Genomic DNA, 23,643 nt, shown 5'->3' on the forward strand with positions numbered 1-23,643 from the left:
CCTCACATCCTTCAGACCTCACTGGCTTGTCACAGAGGTGTCACCCAGAGGTGTCACCCAGCCTGCCAGCAGCTGCCACCCCCTGAGTTCCCAGCTGCCCGTGCCGCTCTCCCTGTGGTGTTTCCATACCCCTGCCTCGGGCAGGCTGGGCAGAAGTAGGTCAGCCTGCAGAGGGCTGGGACCCGGGAAAAACCACGGGATGGCTGGGAAGGACGTGGGGTGGGGGTGGCAGGGGAAGGGGGATGTGGCTCAGCAGCTCGGTGGTTAAAGGAGGCCGCTTGTCAGAGGAGATTACCATCAAACATGGACCAGGTCCAAGCAGCCTAATGTGCTCCAGCCTGGAAAGAAAGCTGCATTTTCAGTCTGCCTTCCTAAGAAAAGAGGATGTGGGTGAGCAAAAGTGAGCTTTTGGTCCCTCTGCAGCCGGAGCCTCTCTGTGCTTTTTACAGTTCTTGGCCAAATTCGAACAAACCTGAAAAGAAAGCAAGAAAGTGTCTGTGCTTCCTCTGAGGGCCGGGCCTTCCTAGATCAGCAGCATCAGAGGGACAAAGTCCTGATCCTTCTAGAATTCAAGGAGCAGCTTTCTTTTCAAAAGATGCATTTCTCCCCTGCAGCTGCCATCGAGGGTTTTAAGAAGGAACCTTTATTTAGGGGTGACTGCTGGCAGAACCAGGGAGGGTTTCCTAGGCAGTAAGTGATGGGTGTGTCACCTCCGGCCCCCTGAGCGGTTTCTGATGGAGGCAGGGAACATTTGCAGAGCAATTTCAGTTTCTCAGAAGTCTCCCTTGCAGGTAGGACAGCCTGTGACTCCCAGGGCCCGGCCCCTTGGCGCTCTGCCTGCTCTGTGGTTTGCAGGAGATTTTATCGAGGGCTCAGTGCTGGTGTAGGGTGAAACACTGGGGGTGCTTTGTGTCTCTGCAGAGGAGCCACTGAGCTCAGGGACAGCATCCTGAAAGCATGAGGAGGGTTTGTGCCCCATTTGGGGGTGCTTTGGAGCTTTTTCTGCTTCTGGAGCACTCAGGGACCAGCAGGCAGCACACCCTGCTTCCCCCTGCAGCTGTACTGACTAAACATCAATAAAATCACCCGTATTCCACACCACGGCAAGCGCTGCTGGGAAACCCTGGGACAGAGGGAGGCTGGCTGCAAACCCTTCATTCGGGAATCACATCCCCAGGTCTGGAATGAGGCACCTGCCTCCAAACCTGGCCACAGCAGGGGCAGTGCTGGGGGAGGGACAGGCTGGGTGGCACCAGGGCTCTGACTTCTGCTCCTTTCCGTGGGAGGCACGGTTGCTTAGTGATACAGAGCCTGGGGGAAAAAAAAAACCAACAAAACCAGGCCGCTTATTTTTGGAGCCTAGATCTGGGTTTAGGTCCTCACCATTGGCATCCTGTATGAAATAGGTTGTCCCCAGCTTTTCACTTTCTCAGCTTCATGCCGGCGCCTTTCGTTTTGCGCAAATCGGTAAAAATAGGAAGGAAAGGACTGTGTGCTCTGAAGAAATAGGAGGAATTAAAACCAGCCTCCTTACCCTCACCTGACTGACCAGAAAGGACAATTTGTCTCCTTGCTGAGCCCTGGCTGTGGCAATTTAAACCCTGAGTGGGGATCACTGCTCCCAGCATCGAGCAGCTGCCACACTCTGCCCACGTGCAGGGGGGTGGAAGTCCCAGGCACTGGGTGATCCCAGAGGAGATGAGGGTGATTTTTTGGGGTGAGAGCCCCTCCTAACCTGTCCTGTGCCCTGCACAGCGTTTGCTCGGCAGCTCACAGCCACCCTCGGTCCAGCTCTGGGTCTCCTTCAACCGCAAGCCCATGCGGGTGGCACAGTTCGTTACCAAGCATCCAATTAAGGTAAGTGGTGCTTCCCCAGCAGCCTCCCTGCCTTGCCAAGGACACCCTGCAGTGTCAGCAGCAGCTCCAGATGCTGCAGGAGTGGGAAGGGACCTCGTATGACCCTGCTGGGGGGGTGGCAGTGCAAAGGCTCATGTTGGGATGATCCTGGGGTTTACATGATAGCACCTGGATGGTCACTGGGGCTGGGGGCTGGCAGCAAAGCCCAGATACCAGAGAGGGGCTGATCCCACTGCTCTGACTCTGCTTTTGGGGATTTTACCTCTTCCCATGCCGTGGGTGCGCTGGTATGACCTGGAGCATCCAATTATTGCAGGCTGAGGAAGCCCAGGGCAGCACCAGGGCTTGCAACGAGTCCCTGATCCACGAACGTGGCATCCCCAGGCTGGTGGGGGTGAAGAAAGCATGAGAAGCAAGTTCTTGGTGCTTGGCAGAGCAGTGGGGTGCACTCCCAGCCTCAGGGGGGTCCAGAGATGCAGCACACCTGGGGCTTGGCAACCAGTGCTGCTTCCAGGGGGATTTGCAGGGCGGAGGATGGGAATCGCTGTGGGGGGAAACACAACAGGAAAAGCAAAGTGAAGATTTTCCACCTGCTGAGTGGAAAAAAAACAGAAAAAGGTGGAAGCAAGCTAAAAGGAAATCTAAAGCAGCCAGTGTGCAAACCCCCTCTGTGTGCACACACACACGGAGCCTGTTCTTTGTGTGCCAAAGGAATATTACATTGCTGATGCCTCGGAGGACCAGGTGTTTGTGTGTGTCAGCCACGACAACAACCGCACCAACCTCTACATCTCGGAGGCAGAGGGCCTGAAGTTCTCCCTGTCTCTGGAAAACGTGCTCTACTACAGCCCAGGGGGAGCTGGCAGCGACACCTTGGTCAGGTAGGACAGAACTCACCTGAGAACATCGCCCAAAATCCGTGAATTTTGGCTGTGCTGGATCAAGGCTTTACCTTTACCTGACACCCCCCCACATTCCTTACGGGGTGGCGAGGGGGTGTGGGGGGTGTTCCATTTCCATTTCACTGACCCCCACAGGTACTTTGCCAACGAGCCCTTCGCGGATTTCCACCGCGTGGAAGGCGTACGGGGCGTCTACATCGCCACGCTGATCAACGGCTCCTTCAGCGAGGAGAACATGCGCTCCGTCATCACCTTCGACAAGGGCGGCACCTGGGAGCTGCTGCAGCCCCCTGCACAGACCCAATACGGGGAGCACATCGACTGCCAGGTGCCACGGGGGTCTGGGATGGGGAGAAGACCCCCAAAAGTGGGATTTGTGGGTTGTTAGTGGGCGTGGTGGTCTTGGAGGTCTTTGCACTCTGCGAAAGGAGGCTGAAACAGCAATGCTGCCACAAAGGAGTCCCTCCTTGCCTTTCTGAGCAGAGGGGGCTGGAGCAGACAGGATGAGGGATGGGGGGTAATCCACTGTTCTGCTTTCCCAGTTGTCCCAGGGCTGCTCTCTCCACCTGGCCCAGCGCCTGAGCCAGCTGCTGAATTTCCAGCTGCGCAGGATGCCCATTCTCTCCAAGGAGTCGGCACCAGGACTGATCATTGCCACTGGTACTGCTTTGCCCTTGGCTTAGGGGCTGTTGTTGCCAGGCAGTATTTAGTTTGTAGAAGCAGGTTATAAAATGCAATTAAATGGTGCATTTCGCTGTCCTTTCCCTCCTGCAGTCCCCGTACAGTAATTACAGAATGAACATTTCACTGCAGCACAGAGATGTGAGAAACCTGCTCTGTTCTGATCCTCTTTCCTGATCCTCATGAAGGGCTTCTTGAAGATTCAGAAATTCCTGTTTGTCTTGCTCTGTTACTGAGGAATGCACACATTTTGTTTAATCATATTTGTAGCCATGGGTTTTTCCCCCATCTGCTTTTAAAACTTGAAATAGTCCTTGAAATATTTGCTTTTGAAAGGATTAATTTATAGTGTGAAAAATCATCTCCTCAATCACAGATAAAAATAGTTTGGAGGTGTCTGGCTTCCTTTTAAGCAATCACTTTGCATTCCTCAAGAAAGATGATTTCTCCCATTCTCCCAGGCTCCGTTGGCAAGAACATGGCAAGGAAAACCAATGTTTATGTCTCGAGCAGTGCTGGAGCAAGGTGGAGAGAGGTAAGGCTGCTCTTACACCTGCCAGATCAGCCAGCATGGTGGGGGAACAGGAAGAATTTTGGCAGCAATACAGATGAGTTACATGTAAGGTGATTTCATATGAATCCAAGAGCTGGAAGGTGCTCAACGCCTTAAAACGAGGGAAAAAGGTTTTTAGATGAAGGACCAGGCATGGGTTGGTTGGAGATGAATCTGTGGTGTAGGTGGTGGATTCAGACACAAGAGAGCTTTCTCCTCTATTTTTCCTTTACACTTTTCCTCAGCACAGGTCATTTGGTGTCTTTTAGATGGGACTGGCAGCCAGGACTTTGTGTGTGAGAGTGTTTGGAGAGGCTCTGGCTTCTCCCAGAAAAATGGGATGCTGCCCTCGGTTTATGGGGAGTTTGCTGCTGTTTACTGAGTGGATGTTCTGGTCTGTGGCAGTGTTTGTGGTCTGCCTGTGCACTCTGTAGCCAGTGTAATGTGGTATTCCAACATCTGCAAGTTATTTAATCCCGGGAACTGAGCAGCCTCCCTCTCCCCCTGCGAGTGCTGCGTGGTTGGGGTGAGCTCTGGGCAGCTGCAGCGGCCATGGGGACAAGCCACAGGTCTGGCTGATGCCAAGGGTGGTTCAGAGGCTGCTCCTGGCTTTAAAACCCATCTGGAGAGCAGCTGTGGGGACCCTGCAGCCAGGCAGGAGCTGACAGATGGGGCAGGGTATCCAAACCCAGCCTTGCAGGTGCCAAGCTCCACAGGTTTGCCCGGGAGTGCAGTTAAAACATTCTGAGGAAGTGTTGATCCAAAGTCACCAGCACCAAGCTCCTGACTGATCTTTGTATTGTGAGCAGAGGTGCAGAATGACCTCAGCAGTGGAGCTGAGAAGCAGCACCACAACTCCTGCTCAGCTTTGGCCAGCAGCAGGCTGGGAGGCTCTGCTGGGTGATTTCACAGCCCACAGAAGAAAGGAACAATGCATTCAGTGCCCTGTGCTGTCTCCAAGTGTGACAGCACGTCCTGTGAGCAGGCCCTGGCATGGGAATGCTCCATGTTTGCATCCTGAGGTGCTCTGGGCTCCCTGGATGAGAAAGCAAAGCTGACTGTGTGCTGGAGGTGTAGGTGGGTGTGAAATCCAAGCTTCCTGCCATGGGATGGATGGATGAATTGTCTCCAGGGCTTGTTTCTGCATGCCATGGCCCCACTTCTCTCTGAACAGTCACAAGACCTTCTACAGCCTGAGAACAAACTTCTCTGCAGTCCTGGGAAGGCCACAAGTCACTGCTGGGTGTCAGGAAAACCTCACAGAGGTGACAAATGAGAGGAGGAGTGATGGACTCTGGTTTTGTGTTGTGGCACTTCCTCCATTCTTTCCATGCACAGAGCACAGGAGAAGCAGAGTCCAGGGCTCAGGGCAGCTTTTACACTCATCTGTTAGGGGAAATGGGCTGGTTATTCTCATCTGCTGATGGTGTCCCATAAACACTTGAATTTCTGCTGCCTCTAGATACTTTATTTGGCCAAAGCTGACGCATTAGCTTGGGTCAGGCAGAGTTTCTGACAAAGCCATTTTCCCTTCATTCAGCACAGCTCTGCTCACCCCTCAGCACTGTCTCTCTTCCAGGCACTGTCTGGACCCCACTACTACACCTGGGGTGACCACGGTGGAATTCTGGTGGCCATCGCCCAAGGCACCGAGACCGACCAGCTCAAGTGAGTGCCAGGGCACAGGGGCTGCCCTGCAGCTCGGGCTGGGGAGGGCAGAGAGAGCCCTGCAGCAGGCAGGACACACCCCTGGCATCTCTCCCAATCTCTTTTTTTGTGCAGGTACAGCACAAACGAAGGGGAAACCTGGAAAGTCTTCACGTTCTCGGAGAAGCCGGTGTTTGTGTACGGCCTCCTGACCGAGCCCGGCGAGAAGAGCACCATATTCACCATCTTTGGCTCCTACAAGGAGAATGGCCACAGCTGGCTGATCCTGCAGATCAACACCACTGACGTGCTGGGTAAGGGGACAGCAGGCAGAGCCGTCTCTAGGGTGGCTCTGCAGGTGGAGAGAGGGAATCTCCTCCTGTCCCAAGTGTCTCATGTCCACGTGGACACAGCTGCTGAAGGCACTCGTGTGCCCTGTGCTGTCCCTGTATTCCTTCCCTCCTCACTGAGGAATTTGTTGAAAAGGAAAGGGTGGAAAAAAAAAAAATTCCTTCTGAAGGCTTTGTGCCTATGAATGTTTTATAACCCATTTCAGCTTTGATTGCGAGGCAGCATTTTAATCAAAGCACAGTTAAACCCAGCAGAGGAATTTGCTTGACTAAAATTTATCACCGATTCCCTTGACATTTTGTTGGGAACGGATCTGTTTGGTAACCAGAACGACTCCATTCAGATTCCCTGTCACTGGCACGGAGCTGTCTGTTCCCTCCTGGCACCGCGTGCCACCGCACGCTCCCAGCTGGAATTCTCCTTGCCTTTCTTTCCCTGTGGGACAGGGGCCTTGCACTCTGGGGGGGTTTTGTGCCAGGGGAGGGTGGAGAGGGGAGGGAATCACAGAATGAACTAGGGAAAAGACCCAACATATCCTCATTGACTGAGTGTCACATCCAGTTGTGTTTTAAACACATCCAGGGATGGTGACTCCACCCCCTCCCTGGGCAGATGATTCCAGTGCCCAATCACTCTTTCAGTGAAGAATTTTCATCCTGATGTCCAGCCTAAACTTCCCCTGGCATGGCTTAAGGCTGTGTCCTCTCATTCTCTCAGAGCCTGTGGTGTGGGGCTGGATGCCAGCATGCCTGGCACTCCTGGCCACCAGGGACATCTGCATCTCTCTGCCTTTAAACCTGGGGTGCTGCAAAAGCTGCACCTTTCTGCTCCCCAACCTTGTTTCTCCTCTCAGGGGTCCCTTGCACAGAGAATGACTACAAGCTGTGGTCACCCTCGGACGAGCGAGGCAATGAATGTTTGCTGGGGCATAAAACCGTTTTCAAAAGGAGGACTCCTCATGCAACCTGCTTCAATGGGGAGGATTTTGACAGGCCTGTCATGGTCTCCAACTGCTCTTGTACAAGGGAGGACTTTGAATGGTAAAATAACAATTAATTTCTTCTAGTCTGGATTGTAAATCCAAGATAAGTATCTGTGACCAATCGCTCCGAGTGAACAAACATCCAATTTACGTAGCTCAGAGTGTCGCTGCTTCATTTTATAGCAGAGAGGAAACTAAACAGACTGAAAACATCCTTTCATTAATAACAGGGCCTGAGACTTAATTAATGTCTTTAGAGCCTTTTGGGAGCCTCTGAAAGGTTCCACGGAAGAGGGAAGTATTGCTAATCCATCGCCTTCCAAATGATAATGGATAATTTCCCGTCACAGACAGAGATCCACTAAAAATCTTTGTGATTCTGCAGCCACAGGGGTGCAGCTGGCCCTGCCATTGCCCTCTGACTGCAATTCCCACAGTCCTGATGCTGCACAGCTTTCAGGATCAGGAAACACACTCTGGCAACCTGATGCAAAGGTTTGGTGTCAGAAAGGGAACTGCCTTTCAGGGACTGGCCTTTCAGTAGAGCTCACACCTGACTGCTCCTGTCTGATGCTGAGACCAAGTCTGGCTCACCACGAGCAGACCAAGAGCAGGGCTGGTGGGATCCTGCTCCAGAATTCAGCCCTGAGCTCCCTACAAAATCACACTGACAAAACCTCTCTCTCCCACAGCATTTTCCAAAGAACAGCTGCACTCTAACTCCCATTTTACCATCAGGACCAGCCAAGAGACAGAGCAGTGACCCGAGCCAGCCAAGCAGCAGCACTGGGGCTTGCAGACAGCTTTGCAGAGCACACTGGCTCAGCCCTGCCTCACCTTCCCCAGCCTGCCCAGCCACTGGCAAAGTGTTTGCAAAGTGTTCTTGAAATGTCCTGTCTGGCTCGGAGATGTTCTGTGCAGCTAAATACTGATAATAAATGAGGGTCTTAAAAGTTCTATGCAAGAACAGACTCATGGTAGAGCATGGCTGCATTTTTTGCTTTTCCCTGTCCCTCCCTACATTTTTCTTCTCCTTGCAGTGATTTTGGCTTCAAACTGAGTGATGACTTATCCTTAGAAGTTTGTGTCCCTGACCCTGAGTTTGCTGGGAAGCCCTATGACCCACCAGTCCCTTGCCCTGTTGGCTCAACCTACAAGAAGACTCGAGGGTATGTGCTGTGCTTGGGAGGGCAATCTGATATTCCAAGTGCTGGAATTCATCTTACTGGTGATTAAAAAACCCCCAAACAACCACAAAACCCACAAGAGTGACAGCAAACAAACGGCATGTTAGGACATACGTGGCAATTAAACACCACAGCTTATTCTGGCTGCGCAGGATGGTTTGTTCAGAGTTTTTCCATGGAATAAACTGCCTGGCTCTGTGTGTTGCAGCTACAGGAAGATCTCTGGGGACACTTGCACGGGTGGAGACATCGAGTCGCGGCTCGAGGGGGAGCTGGTGCCGTGCCCGCTGGCGGGTGAGTGTGTGCAGGATCTGCTCTGGGCACAAGGGCTCCATTCATAAAACCTTTGGCTGGTGCCTGAGGGACCAGGCACAGAGTCCCAGAGGGCTCTCAGACAAAACCTGTGACACAGGAGCCTGGGTGGGTTACAAATCCACTGTAAGGTGTGGCCAGAGCTTCTGAGGGGCAGTGTCTGCCCACAGTGCAGAGCCCTCTGAAGCCCCCAGGGGCAGGCTGCAAGCAGGAACCCCTTCATCCCGGTCACGTCCTTGCTGTAGCAGGCTTGAACCCAACCAGAAAGACAGGAATGAGATCAAAGACATCCCCATCCTTGGGAAGGTCCCCTTGGGAAGGTCCCACTCTCAGACAGCCACCACGTGCAGCTGCACGATGTCCCTTTGGGGCCAGACCTTCATCCCTCACACCTCTGCCTGCCAGAATTCACCCCCATCCTTATTTTCTCCTCTTGAACATACAAGGCACTGTAGCAGTCCCGTGCCCCTGTGCTGCCAGCGTTATTTGCATTCTGCTCATTACAGCTTTAATTTAATCTGCCGTCACGAGCTGCGTGATCAGCATTGCTGCCGTGCTGCAGCTCCAGAGCCTCAGGCAGGGCAGGGGCTTGTGGAAGGGCTGGGGAGCTGAGCAGAGCAGCCAGACCCAGCAGCAGCAGGTTCCCCTGGACTGCCCTCAAATTTTTCAGCGTGTAAAAGATACTCCAGGTGTGGAACAGCATGGGGAAACATCCCCTGTGCTGGGACTCCTGCCAGGGCTGCACTCAGCTTTACTCCTGACACGTTATTCACCCCTCTGAGCCCTCTTGAGCTATTTGGAGAGCTGTGTTGGGCATGCTGAGAAGGGCCCTGCTGATTGCAAAATAAACCTGCGGTCCCCACCGGGGCAGCCTTTGAAGTGCCGTGTTCCCAGAGTGTTTGTGGATCGTCCCCGGATCCGTGCTGCCTCGCTCCATGGTAACACTTTCATGTACAGTGTCTGTTTCATATCTCCGTATAATCTCATTAGGGATGCACAGCCAGAGTTACTTACTGACATTAGCTCTACTCATTAAGAGCATTATTGGACTTGACCAGTGGTGGGATAATGCCCAGGAGACTTTGTCCTGGAGCAGGATCCCATTACCTGGATTCGGCTCCATTTGGAAACAAAACCCACTCTGGGATATTTCCTGTGGGGCTGCTGTCCCTGAGGACTTGCAGAGTTGCATCACTCCCACTCTTTTTAATGTTTTGGTTTTATTTTTTTTGAGGAAGAGCAGATCAGTATTTTGTTTCCAATTGGCAGCACTAAAAGTGGGAAGAAAGGGATCAGGGCATGTTCTGCCAGCCGTGCCTCCTCCACCTCCTCCTCCTCCTCCTCCTCCTCCTGGACCAGACAATGCCCACAGTGTGTCCCCAGTCCCACGTGAGGTTATTACCACATTCCCATTAACCTAATCCCACTGAGACAAAGGCTCTTTGCCTCCCCGAGGTGCCAAAACCAGGGGTGAAAAACACCTGCAATTTTATTTTATTTATTTTATTTTTTTGGCCCGTTGAATAGCCAAAAATGGCCACTAAATAAGGCACTGTTGTTGCAGAGGAGAACGAGTTCATTCTCTACGCCACCCGCTACTCCATCCACCGCTACGACCTGGCCTCGGGAGTCAGCGAGGAGCTGCCCCTGGCCGGGCTCAGGGGGGCTGTGGCCCTGGATTTTGACTACGAGCACAACTGCCTGTACTGGGCTGATGTCACTCTGGACATCATCCAGGTGAGCATCGCCTCCTTGCCACCCTGGTGTTGCATCCACACCCTGAAAAGCAAATGTTTGTCCTGGTACTCCTCCCCTCCGAGCTGTCACCTGAGCTTCAGGCTGAGGCAGTTCCTTGTCTTTTATTCTGATTATTTGTATTTCTTTTTCCCCAGCGTCTCTGTCTCAATGGCAGCTCTGGGCAGGAAATAATTATTAGCACTGGGTTGGAAACAGTGGAAGCTTTGGCTTTTGAACCTCTCAGCCAGCTGCTCTACTGGGTCAACGCTGGGATTCCCAAAATCGAGGTACAGCTCTGCCCACCCGTGGCAGTGCTTGTTTTATTAAGGAGCAATAATCGCCTGCCACAGATTTTGTGTCACTTCAAACAGTGCCAGCAGCAAACACACCTGTCCTGGGTTTGGTTTTGGGTCTAGGTTGCCAATCCAGATGGAGACCTGAGACTCACCGTCCTCAACTCCTCGATACTGGAGCGACCCAGAGCCCTGGCTCTGGTTCCCCGAGATGGGTAAGAAAGAAAACATCACAAATATTTCCCTGCTATTCCCAAGGCGATCTGCTGCTCCTTCCCCACTTCCTCCTCAGTGAGGTGAAGCTGGGGACAGGCACAGCACAGTTCTGCCCTGTGGAGCCCACTGTCAGTGCTGTGTCCCCAGCTAAGGCACCAGCTCTCTCAGAGCACAGATCACCAACTGTTTGTTCCTTGCCACCCATACATATTCATTAGTAAACAACTTTTCCTGCCTGTAAAACTGGTCTGGTCAGTGGGGAAAGCTGCAGTGATGTGTGAGAAACTGAGCTGTGCTCGCATTTGAGAGCCAAATGCGAGTTACATCTTTCTGGGGTTTGGCCTCAGCTGCAAAGGCAGCTCTGAGAAACCAAAGCAGTTCACGGCAAGGTAACCTGCAGCTGCACTCCCACCACAGAGCTGGCAGCTCAAAAGCCTCTGTGCTGCTCATAAATCTGCTGGTGGTGCTCATTAGAATTGCAGAGCTCCCCGTTCAAAGGCATGTCGTGTGAGAGATGTGGAATGTAAAGCATTCCAACCTCTGCCTCTCCTAACCTGCTTCCTTTTGATGAGCTGCTCCGTGTGGATTGGGAGTAACCCCTCTGCCTGCTGCCAGGTTGATGTTCTGGACAGACTGGGGGGACTCCAGGGCTGGCATCTACAGAAGTGACATGGACGGGTCGCTGGCCGGCTGCATCGTCTCGGAGGGCGTGCGGTGGCCAAACGGCATTTCCGTGGATGACCACTGGATCTACTGGACCGAAGCCTACATGGACAGGATCGAGAGGGTTGATTTCAATGGGATGCAGAGATCTGTGATCCTGGACAGCCTCCCTCACCCCTATGCCATTGCTGTGTTTAAGGTTTGTTTTTCCCGTTGTCATTTTTCCATAGCATTCAGGCTCCGAGGTTGGTGCTGGAGGAGCATAGAGCACACTGAATTTGAAGGATAGGGATGTGATTTCGAGCAGGAATTATGCTTGTTCTCTTTCTGCTTCCCTGAAACATTCCCACAAATCCCTGAAATGAGCAGGCAAGTGCAGTCAAATCCAGGACCAAATTCCCAATCAGCTGCACTGCAATGTTTGCTCCTGCTCAAATCCCACCTCGGCTCTTCCTCCTGCTCTCCCCCCTTGGGTTGGGGACACTTTTCACTCTCCATGTCCCTCCACATCGAGTATTTAGGGTGATCAGTGCACTGATGAGCACAGCCCTGGTGGTGTCTCTCCTCCCACTAAGGGCCAAGCCTGTGTTTCAGAATGAAATCTACTGGAACGACTGGTCACAGCTGAGTATCTTCAGAGCATCCAAAAACAGCGGCTCCAGGATGGAGATCTTGGTCGGCCGACTGAATGGGATCATGGACATGAAAATCTTTTACAGAGGAAAGACAACAGGTAATCATGCTGATGATCCTCCCTGGCATTTAGAAATGTGTTCATCCCCCGTTTCCACAGGTTCCCAGCCCAATGAGCCATCCTGGCTTGCATTTCCTGAATACATCCCCATTCCTGCAGGGTCTGAGGCTCTCAGGCACAGTCGTGAGGAATGAGTTTCATGTGTGGTGTATTCTGCTTTTTGGCTGCCAGGGGAGATGCTTTCCAGAGAGAGAGCTCGTAGGGCACTTGGCTGTGGTGGCACCTCACAGTTTATGTCACAGATCCTTGGCTTTCCCATCACAGTGTTGTATCGACCAAAAAACCCGAGGATTTCAGGGCTGCACCGACTTTGTCCTCCTTTGCTCATCTGTCTGCATTGTGACAAGGCAGTGCTGACCCCTGTGTGCTATTTATACCCATTTTCAGATGGGTACCAGACCACTGAAGGGCTCTACCAGTCTCTGCAGGAGGCTGGAGGGACAAGAGGCACTCTGAGGGTGTAACTCCCATCCTTTGGTAGGCCTCCAAAGCCACTCGGATGAGTTGTGTCCCATAAAAGCCAATCTGTCCCCATTAAAGGCCTCCAAACTCATGGAGCAGATGGCTCTGAGCATCCCTAGGGGTGACCTCAGCATTTAGCCCTGCAGAGCTGGCTTCTAAGGGGGTCTGAACACAAAAGCAGGTGACACTGGGACTCCTGTGCCTCTGCCCTGACACTGTCCCCTTCCTCCTGCCCTGCTCCAGGGCAGAACGCCTGCATCACCAGGCCCTGCAGCCTGCTCTGCCTGCCCAGGTCCAACAACGGCCGCAGCTGCAAGTGCCCCGAGGGGGTGGCCAGCACCGTGCTGCCCAGCGGGGAGCTCAGGTGTGACTGTCCCCACGGCTACACCATGAAGAACAACACCTGCAGGAAGGAAGGTAAAGTCCTGCCTCTTGCTGCTGCTCCGGTTTCTGCCGTCACCAGAGGTCGGCGTGACCTGTCCTCTGCCCGGGAGGAGAGCGGGAAGCTCTCCCATTTCCTTCCCATTTCTGGGAGCACAGCCTCATGGCAGCTTGTTTCTGTTGTCCCTCCTGCCCCAGAGAACACGTGCCTGCCCAACCAGTACAGGTGCTCCAACGGGAACTGCATCAACAGCATCTGGCAGTGTGACAACGACAACGACTGCGGGGACATGAGCGACGAGAAGAACTGCCGTGAGTGACCTGCCTTGCTGCTGGTGGCCAGCTTCAGGTGTCTGCTGTGCTGCCATCTCAGCTGAGCTCATGGCCCACACTCCCTTCACACCCAGGGACAGCAAGAGGCTCTCTGGGGTGTAACTCAGCTCCTTTGGTAAACGCCCACACTGAACTGGATGGGTTTTGTCCCAGTCCCCTTGAGCAGATGAGATCTCAGTGTCTAAAATTTGGTGAGGCTGATGCCAACTGTCTCTTGCACTAATTGTCTTCTGAAGCTAATTGAGGGCACAGACAATGAGGAAAAGAGAGCAGATAGTGCTGACACAGGCCTCTTGTTGAGATAATAAATCAAGTCCTCACATTAAAGATGGAGGTCACCTTTTTGAGCAAAGTTAGGAACTGCCAATGTGTGCAGGAGGGGCAGATGTTCCACAGCTTTGCACAGCCTGAAGAGTTTGGCTTAGTGCACTGTGGAAAAAAGACTGGGTTTGAAGTTAGGAATCACTGCGGGACCAGGAGAGAGGCTGTTTATGCCCATTTTGTACTAATAAGGAACTTTTTTCCCTGACAAAGTTGAGGTACCAGTCAGCAGAGTCCAAGTTTGAGTTCATGTCTGGCTCACGGTGTGGGAAGGTCTCTGTGGGTACCCATTCCCTGGAGAGAGGCCACCAGCTCGGCACAGAGGTGCTGCCTTGGAGAGCAGCACTTGGATAGCAACACATGCCCAGCTTCTCCCCTGCTTTGGCTGCCCTGTCTCATCCCACCACCAACCCAGGAGGTTTCAAGCCCCTTTGTGGGGAGCAGACAGCTCTACAGCCTTGGCTTCTCGCTCCCTGGCTTGGGAGGGGACATCAGGAGTTTCAGTCCTGCTTCCCAGACAGAAAATTGACCCCTGTGTGCTCTGCTTTACATGGAGTGCCTAAAAATGGCATTAAAATACAAGAGCAGGAATTCAGGTCAGACTGGCAAGATTCTGTCCCTGTCTCTCCACTTCCCTGCACTCAGTTCACACCCTCAGGCAGCAGAAACCATTTTCTAACCACCTCCTCCTCCTCCTCCTCCTCTTCCTCTCTCAATCAGCAACCACCGTGTGTGACACCGAGACCCAGTTCCGCTGCCAGGGCTCAGGGACCTGCATCCCTCTGTCCTACAAATGTGACCTGGAGGATGATTGTGGGGACAACAGCGATGAAAGTCACTGTGGTGAGTGCCCACACTCAGATCTCCTCCCCTGTGCACCCATGGGCAGCTCTCTCCAGCACCCTGTGCTGCTCAGAGGGAAAGATCCCCCTCTTTACCCAGGCTGTCTCCTCCTCATTTACTGGGGACTGGGAAATGGGGGACAGGAGCAGCATTTACAGGGTATTTGGGAATTAGGGACCACTGTGTCCTGGGAAATGAGGGACAGGAGAAGAAAGAGAAGCTCTGTGCTGGTTCTTCCCCTCACCGTGTTCCAGCTGTGAGCCTTCTGTGCCGTCACTATCCAGCTTTCCTGCTCTGCTCCTTGGGTATTCCCATGACCTGAAGCCCAGTATTTCGTTTGCAGAGGCTCACCAGTGCAGGAATGATGAGTTCAGCTGCAGCTCAGGGATGTGCATCCGTCTGTCCTGGATGTGTGATGGGGATAACGACTGCAGGGACTGGTCTGACGAAGCAAACTGCACTGGTGAGTGCTCAGGTGTTGATCAAGAACCTCCTGCTGCTCCTAATTTTTATTTCCAACCTAGGAGACATTAGCCAGTGTATTGTTTCCTAACAAGCCTCAGTTTCCTTGCTTGTTAGAGCACCTTAGGGTGATGTGATGCTCCAAACCCAAGGGTTTTTCCCCTCAGGTTCACTGGGAATTTTCTGGCTGCTCTGAGATGCTCACACAGTGACCCAGCTTTGCTTTTTACCTGCATGATTGCACCCACGGGCAAAGCTCTGTGGAATGGGAAGTGGTTTTGTGGCTACTGAGCAGCCAAAGGATTCTCCTGGCAAAAAGAGCTCCTGTGTTGCAGAGAGGCAGAGATCAGTGGGCACTGGCAGCATTTCACAGCTTTCACTCTGTTTCCTTGCCATTAATTTGGTGCAGAAATCAGGCACGTTCTCTTCAGCTTCTCCACAGTTAATTGATCTGAAGAAGAAGCAGATTTCATTTGGGAAGTTTAGTTTGGCAGTTTCAGTCCTCCTCTGGCAGCCTCATTGCTCCATGGGCTCAAAAACTCAAAGAGGGTGTCCTAAATAGGGAGTCCCATGTAGAAGACCCACTCTTGTTTTTACTGAAGTATCAGAGCAGCCTGACTGGCAGAAATAACTTTGTTCCTACTTTATGCCCCGTGTGCAGCAAGTCCTGTGAGCCTCACTGTGTGTTTGGAGCGGAAAGTCACAACACTCCACCCTCCTCACCACCACAGTGATGTTCCTCAGCAGCCTCCTGAGGTCAACACCCACACAAAGCCTTTTTCTCATCAGAAAAACCAACAGACAGCAGCACATTGGTCTGTCCCACTAGAAACAATCAAGCAAAACTGTGGACCAAGCCAAAAAACCTCAGTGCTTGCAGGAGAAGAGAGCTCTCAGAGCACCAGTCCATCAGTGAAAGGCACAAGGCTCTTTTTTGAGCCACACTTGGGGTATTTCAAGATAAAAGCTTTCCATGGCATGAGGCAGAGGTCCATGGGGAGCCTGCAGGGACCAGGACAGCCCTTGGGAGTGCTGGCAGCAGCACTCTGGGGCAGCCTGGAGCCTTTGGGACACCAGGATTTAAGAGATCCCTTTCAGGTCTTCGAGCTCCTCTTTGCTCTCCCCTGTGGCATTTGCAGTGCCTGGAGCACCCAGGGCTGATCCTGGTCATTAGTATTCCACGAGTGTGGCTTTCTAAGAAGGTTTAATTTATGTTGGTATCACTTATCTCTCGTATGAGTTTCTCCAGAGAGAATTACTACAGGAGAGGAACCTACTTCAAAAAGCGTGCTGGGTTTGTAAAGCCCCAAGTTGGAATTATCTGAGAGGATCACAATTATTTGAGGAACATTCCGTCTGACTTCACCGGGCTGCAATTATTGCTCTTATCTGAAATAATTACATTTCACGCTGAATACCTAATAGAATATTACTGCCACCAGATTGCACTATTTCGAAATATCTGCGAGTGCATGTCACTCTCTAACCTAAAACTCAGGATCATGCAGTTTAATTAAGTTGAACACTGTTTTTCGCAATAACTCTGAGTGCTCTCCTGCTTGAGGAGCAGGATTTGTCTCTAAAGTGACAACACAAACCAGGCTGCAACCCAGATACCCCACAGGCAGATATTTTCCTGACAGGAGCCTAAGGAAAACCCCCAGGGAGAATTGTATTTCTTGTTTGCTTTGGCAACATAGAAGAGCCTTGTTTGCCTTAATTAAAAGCTCTCTCTGACTCTGTCCTGCCCTGCACGGGGGACTCTGCAGCTCTGCCAAGCCCTGCTGGACCTGGGGGACATTTCTCACCATCTCTGGCACGGTGCCACTGCTTCACCTTTGCCCACACACCCCAAGGACTGAGATCAAAGGGAGAGAGGCTGCCGACCTCAGGAAGAGCTTTGGGACATCTCTACCCTGCAAAACCCATTCCTGAGCCACAGCAGGCTCGTGAGCAAGAATGGCACAGAGAGGGAAAACTGGAATTCTCCTGCCTGGGGTCCCTGGGGTGGTTGCTTGTGCTGGGACCTGCCGTGGTGGGAGATCCTGGTGCAGGGGGAAGGAGCAGGCTGTGGTGGTGTGACCTCCCTCACTCTCAGCTCAGCAGGGACACCGTGACCCCACACTCAGGTGTCCCCCTGCTCTGGTTTCAGCAGTTTATCACACCTGTGAGGCCTCCAGCTTCCAGTGCCACAACGGCCACTGCATCCCGCAGCGCTGGGCGTGTGACGGTGACGCCGACTGCCAGGACGGCTCTGACGAGGACCCTGCCAACTGTGGTAACGTGTCCTGTGTGCCTGGGGGGCTCTGCCACGGCTGGGAGGGATTTCTGCACACCCACCGAGCTAAACCAGCAGCAAACTCAGGGGGAGAGCCCCCACCCCTCCAAAAGCAATCACAGCGCGGAGGCAACCACGGCTTTTTTGTTTTAGCTAATTAAAACAGCTTTAACAAAACCCTGAAAAACTCACAACATCCACCCAATTCTGGATTTCAGAGAAAAAGTGCAACGGCTTCCAGTGCCCCAATGGCACCTGCATCCCAACCAGCAAACACTGCGACGGCATCAACGACTGCTCCGACGCCTCGGACGAGCAGCACTGTGGTGGGTACCGGGCTCAGGGGAGCTGCTGGGGCCTTTTGACGGTGTTTTGTTCTGCCCAAGCCTGTCCCACTGGGAGTAAAGCCCTGGGAGATAATGGGAAAGCCTTAGTGTGCAGTCACCAGCCCCCTGTGAAATGGGCGGGTCAGCAAAAGGCACAGACTGGGAGGTCACCAGGGAGGTGAGCCAAGCCCTCCTGGTGCCGGTGCCCACCCTGAGGGGCTGTCTGGTGAGGGCAGCCCGTGCAGGGACACAGCTCAAACCGTGTGTCTTGGCAACCTTCTGTAAGTCCCTGAAATCCGCCCGCCGCGCTCAGCTCCGCGCGGGCGCCGGCGGGTGACGCTGCTGTTTGCAAGGACAGCAGAGGTGCCAGCCCTGTCCTGCTGCCCCCATCCCTGCAGAGCCCCTGTGCACCCGCTACATGGATTTCGTGTGCAAGAACCGGCAGCAGTGCTTGTTCCACTCCATGGTGTGCGACGGCATCGTCCAGTGCCGCGACGGCTCCGACGAAGATGCCGGCTATGCCGGGTGCTGTGAGTGTCACACTGGCGCCTCTGCCAAGGGAGGGGTGGCCACGGGAGGAAACCAGAGGTGTGGGGAGAACCAGGCCACCAGGAAGCTGCCAGATCTGCTCAGAGCTGGCTCTAGCCCGTGATGCTCTGCTTAGAAATCCATGATCACCCCTGGGTGTGCTCCTTCCTGCTCAAGCTTTCCTGAAGCCCTTGATCTTTACAGCAAACCTCTCCCTGCAGCCCAGGACCCCGAGTTCCACCGGACCTGTGACCAGTTCAGCTTCCAGTGCCAGAATGGTGTGTGTATCAGCCTGGTGTGGAAGTGTGATGGGATGGATGACTGCGGTGATTACTCCGACGAAGCAAACTGTGGTGAGCCTCCTGCCAGTGCAGCTCCAGCTTCCCTTGGATCCCAGGAGCATGGAGTACTGCCTTCCTCATGTTTTCACTCATCTCTGTGTGAGTGGAGCTTTCCCTGTGCGCATCACAGCGTGCCCTATCTGGAGATTGGTGTAATTTCCCTCACACTGCAGGCAGGCAAAGTGAAGCACGCAGAAAACCTGGCACATCTTGTGCTTGATTGTCTCCTCTGTGACCATATTTACTGCACAGACTCCCAGCCCCGAGCAGACAGGCAGTTTTCAGCCAAACCCAATATTTACCGCTGTTCCCTGGGTGGCTGTAGGAGCTGTACCCAGCCAGGCCAGGCAGCTGCAGCCTCATTTCTGAGTTGCAGGGTTTGCTCTTCCATTTCTGCCATGCTCTGGTGGATTCTGCTCTGGTTCTGAGATCAGGGGTGGTGCCTGGCCATGAAGAACACAGACAAAGCAGTGGTGGCAACAGAGAGAGGGCTGGGAGGAATGGGAATGCTGGGGATGAGGAGGAAGGAATGCAATTGTGCTGCTCATGGTGATGCTGTCTGGGCCAGCCTGAGGTGCTGCCACCTCTCAGCTGTGCTGAGGGCTGCTGGGGTGACCCTGTGGCTCACAGGACTCTCCTCTGCTTGCCAGAAAACCCAACAGAAGCCCCGAACTGCTCCCGGTACTACCAGTTCCAGTGTGGGAACGGGCACTGCATCCCCAACCGCTGGAAGTGCGACGAGGAGAACGACTGTGGGGACTGGTCTGATGAGAGGGACTGCGAGGGTAAGGACACACTGCTGAGGCTGTGACATGGACATGACAGGGACTGGGACATTCTGAAGCATCACTCTGCCTTCCCCCAGCCCCCATGGCTCCAAAAATGCCCCACAAGCGGGCACTTTCACGCATCTTTTTACTCTGTAGTGTTGGATAACCTGATTACAGACACAACACAAATGAAAACACCGGGCTCCTGATGCCTCACCTGCTTCCCCCTCTGTCAGCAGGGAGCAGGCAGAGCTTACACAGGAGCAGGGAGCTCAGCTCAGCTCTCCCTGGTGTATTTTTAGGATCTCCAGTTCATCCCATTACCACGCTGATCCCCCCGACGTGCCTGCCCAACCATTTCCGCTGCAACAGCGGCGCCTGCATCATGAACAGCTGGGTGTGTGACGGCTACAGGGACTGCACTGACGGCTCTGACGAAGAGGCCTGTCCCACCTCAAGTAAGCTCTCCTCTCCCTCACCCCTTCCCTTTGCCCAGATCACATCTGCAAGGAATGCTGGCCTTTCAGAGCCTCGCCAAGTTACGGGGTTCATTTACACCGTGGTGTAAAAGCGCTCTGGCGCTGGGGTCACCCTCCTGCCACCAGCTGGGACAGTGCTCCAGGGAGGACATTCCCTGCAAAGCAGAGGCTTTCCCAGCCCTCTGCAGTCAGGAGAGAGGATGGCTTAGGCGTCATCCCCTGCACCTGCTAGCTGGAAGGAGATTGCCATCTAGTGGAGTCGGGACCTGGGGACAGCCGGTCCCTGCTGGTGGCAGTGCCAGCCTGGCCGTGCTGCTTTCCTGGCTCTGTTTGTGTGTGTGCAGGACCCAACGTGACAGCCACGTCCCCAGTGCTGCCAGGGCGCTGCAGCCGCTTCGAGTTCCAGTGCCAGCAGCTGCACAAGTGCATTCCCAACTGGAAGAGGTGTGATGGAGTGAGGGACTGCCAGGACGGCACAGACGAGAGGAACTGCCGTAAGTGTGGGCAAGGGACTCCCACCTGGAGCCTTCCCTCTGAGGAGGCTTTGATTGATGGAGAAATCCTTTAGAGAAATCAGAAATCCTTTACAGAAAATAATAATAATAATTAAAAAAAAGGATAAAAAGCCCAAGCAGTGCTATTCCCATCTATTCCCATTAGAAGTCCAGTTGTTGTTTTTCATGGGATAAGCTCCAGGTTCTTCTGAAGGTGCAGCCAGAAGGAGACAGCCCAATATCTGACACATCAGCCTGACATGCAGCCACCTGCAAACATTCCAGTGCTGCTGAGGGAACTTCCCTGCCTCGAGTCCTGAGCTGTTCTGCCTTTTTCAGCCACTCAGAGCAGCCTGTTGTGCCCCAGTGGTTTCAGATGTGAGGATGGGGAGGCCTGCATCATGCAGACAGAGCGCTGTGATGGATACCTGGACTGCTCAGACAGCAGCGATGAGAAGAACTGCACAGGTGAGCAGCAGCCCTCTCCCATCCCTCACTCCCTGCTCCCTGTCAGCACACAGAGCTGCTCTCCTGGATATGTCACCTTTCCCTCCCAACATCCTTGATTTATCTGCCTCTGCTCAGTTGTCCAAGCTGCCTCCTCACCCGTTTATCACCAGCTGGGACAAACTCCCCAGCAGCTTCTACACCGACAATTTATCTTCCAACTGCCTCGGACACAGAAAAAAACCCAAACATTTTAGGATGGATAGGAGCAAAGCTGTCTATTTTACAAAGTCCACAGGTGAAGCAAGAGTCTCCTACTCTGCCCTCCTTTGCAAGGTGACCCTGGGGGACGTGGCACGTGCCCTGCTGCTGTCCCTGGCTGTCCCACGCTGGCCCTTGGTGGCCCTGTGAGGGCAGAGGGACAGAGCCCGCCCTGGGCTGATAACCAATCGATCACTGCCTCCAGCCAGCCATGAGCTTCAGCTGCTTCCCCACCGAACTGCTGGGGGGGCTGGGCATCAATCAGGTTCAGTTCTTTAATTAAATATTGATTGGGAGAGGCTAGCAGATTCAGGGGAGGGGGAAGGAGCCGCTGAGATGCACGACTTGGCTGCTGCACCAATGGAAAACCATCTCTTTTCCCTTGGAAAAATGGTCTTGCCATGCTGTCCCATGTGCCTGCTGGATTTAATTCCAGCTGTTTAAGGAAAGCAAAACAGCAGCAATTTTCCTCTGCTCTGTTCTGTTTGGTTTCTGTTCGGCACCAAAGCTGAGCACCCCAGTAGAGCCAAGCCACAACAGTGGGATTTGGGCTCCAACACACAGAGAGAGGGAGCAGGGAATGGCCTGGTGGGAGCAGGATTCCAGATCAGCACCTCCCATCCCCAGCTCTGCCAGGGCTGGGTTTCACAGTGCTTTTATCCCCTAAATTCCTCTGTGAAGGTCAGGCACTGATTCAGCCGCAGCGCTCGTGTCAAGGCAAGCCCCACACTTGAATTACCAGCCTTTGCTTGGGTCCTGCTGCTGAACACCAGCTGTGATAAGGGAAAACACACAAGGAAAGGGCCTGGGTGGTAACAGGGACAGCACAGACTGATCACACCAGGAGAAGGGTGACACTGAGCAGTCTGCACTCACACAATTTGAAAATTCCCAGTATTCCATCAACAGCCACGCTTTATCTTTCCTTAGGGGAAAGGAATCGCTCGCCTGATGCAGCATAAAGACATTTTGGGTAGAACTAAGAGCACCAGGGGTAAATCCCTGCTCTGAGCTGCCTTCTGTGAGCCCAGCCTTCTCCACTGATAAATTACACACATCTAAATGGTGAAGACACCCCTTCAGTCAGTGCTGTTTCTACCTCTCGTTGTTGGTGTTACAAACAGCAGTCCTGTTTCTCTCCTGGACACAAGGTTTGTTTCCCTGCAGTAAATGAACTTTTCCCATTCTCTGCCCAGATGACACAATGGTGTACAAAGTCCAGAACCTGCAGTGGACAGCTGATTTCTCTGGTGATGTCACCCTGACATGGGCTCGGCCAAAAAGGATGTCCTCGACCTCCTGTGTCTACAACATCTACTACAGGTACATCATCCCTCCCCTGCTGCTGCATCAGGTAAAGAGGACAAGCATGAGCTCAGGGATTTGCTACAGGGAACCACACAGAATCAGGCCTGAAACATTCAGAGCTCCTTAATCAAGTTCTGCTTGGAAAATCTAATATTTGGTAGCAAAAGAGACACAAAATAGGTGCACCCAGAGAGTATTTGTGACAAACTGCATTGATCTCCTCCTTGACTATTTACTCAGACATTAAAGTTGTTTATATGCATTTTTTTTTCCACTTGGGTCTTGTCTTTGTGGCACCATTAACAACAAGAACAAAGATAATAAATTTGAGCACAAGTGTTATAGAAAAGCTCAGGGGGTTATAAGTCACCAACCCTGGGTTAGTTCAGCCTTTCCAACAGCATCTTTTCCAGATTGGTGGTGTGGCTTTACCAAAATGAGCAGCAACCTTTTCAAAGTGTTCCATTTTTTGGGACAAATCCGTATGTCCTAAAAAGCCCACCCTGACTGGAGGCTCTGTCCCGCAGGATGGTCGGTGAGAGCATCTGGAAGATCTTGGAGACCCACAGCAACAAAACCAACAGCGTTTTGAAAGTCCTGAAGCCCGACTGCTCCTACCAGGTGAAGGTGCAGGTGCAGTGTCTGAGCCGGGTCTACAACACCAACGACTTCATCACGCTGCGGGCGCCCGAAGGACGTAAGCAGAGCTGCTGCTCCCACCAGTGCCTGGCAGATTTCTGCTGCTTTGGGTTAAAAAGTAGAGCTATCCCTGCTCTGAGCAAAAAGGGTCTTTCCATGGGCTTGGGAATTGTGCTGGACTGGGAGAAAAGGCTATCCACCCCTTTGGCCTGATTTCTCAGGGAGATGCTGCTTTTCCCTGGGCACACCACTGTGACTGTCACTGATATTTCTCTTTCTCTCACCAGTACCAGATGCTCCCCTCAACCTTCAGCTGTCCCTGAAGAAAGAAGAGGAGGGTGTGGTGATGGGCTGGTGGAGTCCCCCCGTGAACGCCCACGGCCTCATCCGGGAATTCATCGTGAGTCCTGCTGCCCACTGGGGCTGAGCCCAGCTCGGTGCCGTGGGGACAGCAGCACACAGCCAGCTGCAGGGGGAGGGGGGCCTGGAATGGGATAACGTGGGGAGGAAATCTGCAGGGAACATCAGGCAAGTTGGGAGAAGAAGTGCTGCAGGCTGTAGGCAGCACCACAGCCCTCGAGTTCTTAATTTCTCCCTTTCGGAGATGTCGTGCTTCTTCCTGCCGAGGCTGTGTCTCAGAGGCACCTGCTGACCTGTGGTATTTTTGGGCCCACATGCCTTGTTTTGGTGCTCCTAGGTGGAATACAGCAGCAGTGGATCCAAGGAGTGGTCATCCCTCAGAACCAACAAGAACTACACCGAGATCAAGAACTTGCAGGTCAACACTCTCTACACAGTCAGAGTGAGTATTTCCAAAGCTCCCTCTGAGTATTTC

At 53.1% G+C, this 23,643-nt stretch overlaps 1 protein-coding gene across 2 annotated transcripts in view; it reads left to right on the plus strand.

The window, feature by feature from the left end:
* The window catches only part of SORL1 (sortilin related receptor 1), a 46,511-nt gene that overhangs the window by 10,981 nt on the left and 11,887 nt on the right, over window positions 1-23,643 (plus strand). Inside the window, exons 7-37 of one of the 2 annotated variants that reach the window (XM_015649811.2) lie at window positions 1,756-1,857; window positions 2,569-2,738; window positions 2,895-3,087; window positions 3,302-3,419; window positions 3,902-3,975; window positions 5,573-5,661; window positions 5,776-5,954; window positions 6,845-7,031; window positions 8,014-8,142; window positions 8,369-8,454; window positions 10,037-10,209; window positions 10,365-10,496; window positions 10,626-10,717; window positions 11,334-11,580; window positions 11,976-12,114; window positions 12,841-13,014; window positions 13,177-13,290; window positions 14,353-14,475; window positions 14,819-14,938; window positions 17,093-17,215; window positions 17,434-17,541; window positions 17,940-18,071; window positions 18,291-18,422; window positions 19,061-19,195; window positions 19,483-19,638; window positions 20,004-20,153; window positions 20,493-20,621; window positions 22,058-22,184; window positions 22,697-22,866; window positions 23,096-23,208; window positions 23,506-23,610. In XM_015649811.2, the coding sequence (XP_015505297.1) occupies window positions 1,756-1,857; window positions 2,569-2,738; window positions 2,895-3,087; window positions 3,302-3,419; window positions 3,902-3,975; window positions 5,573-5,661; window positions 5,776-5,954; window positions 6,845-7,031; window positions 8,014-8,142; window positions 8,369-8,454; window positions 10,037-10,209; window positions 10,365-10,496; window positions 10,626-10,717; window positions 11,334-11,580; window positions 11,976-12,114; window positions 12,841-13,014; window positions 13,177-13,290; window positions 14,353-14,475; window positions 14,819-14,938; window positions 17,093-17,215; window positions 17,434-17,541; window positions 17,940-18,071; window positions 18,291-18,422; window positions 19,061-19,195; window positions 19,483-19,638; window positions 20,004-20,153; window positions 20,493-20,621; window positions 22,058-22,184; window positions 22,697-22,866; window positions 23,096-23,208; window positions 23,506-23,610 (4,221 nt within the window). Of the gene's footprint in view, window positions 1-1,755; window positions 1,858-2,568; window positions 2,739-2,894; window positions 3,088-3,301; window positions 3,420-3,901; window positions 3,976-5,572; window positions 5,662-5,775; window positions 5,955-6,844; window positions 7,032-8,013; window positions 8,143-8,368; window positions 8,455-10,036; window positions 10,210-10,364; window positions 10,497-10,625; window positions 10,718-11,333; window positions 11,581-11,975; window positions 12,115-12,840; window positions 13,015-13,176; window positions 13,291-14,352; window positions 14,476-14,818; window positions 14,939-17,089; window positions 17,216-17,433; window positions 17,542-17,939; window positions 18,072-18,290; window positions 18,423-19,060; window positions 19,196-19,482; window positions 19,639-20,003; window positions 20,154-20,492; window positions 20,622-22,057; window positions 22,185-22,696; window positions 22,867-23,095; window positions 23,209-23,505; window positions 23,611-23,643 lie in introns of both variants that reach the window. The other variant, XM_015649812.1, reaches the window with a different exon arrangement.

Source organism: Parus major, chromosome 24, assembly GCF_001522545.3.
Source record: "Parus major isolate Abel chromosome 24, Parus_major1.1, whole genome shotgun sequence".
Taxonomy (NCBI): domain Eukaryota; kingdom Metazoa; phylum Chordata; class Aves; order Passeriformes; family Paridae; genus Parus; species Parus major.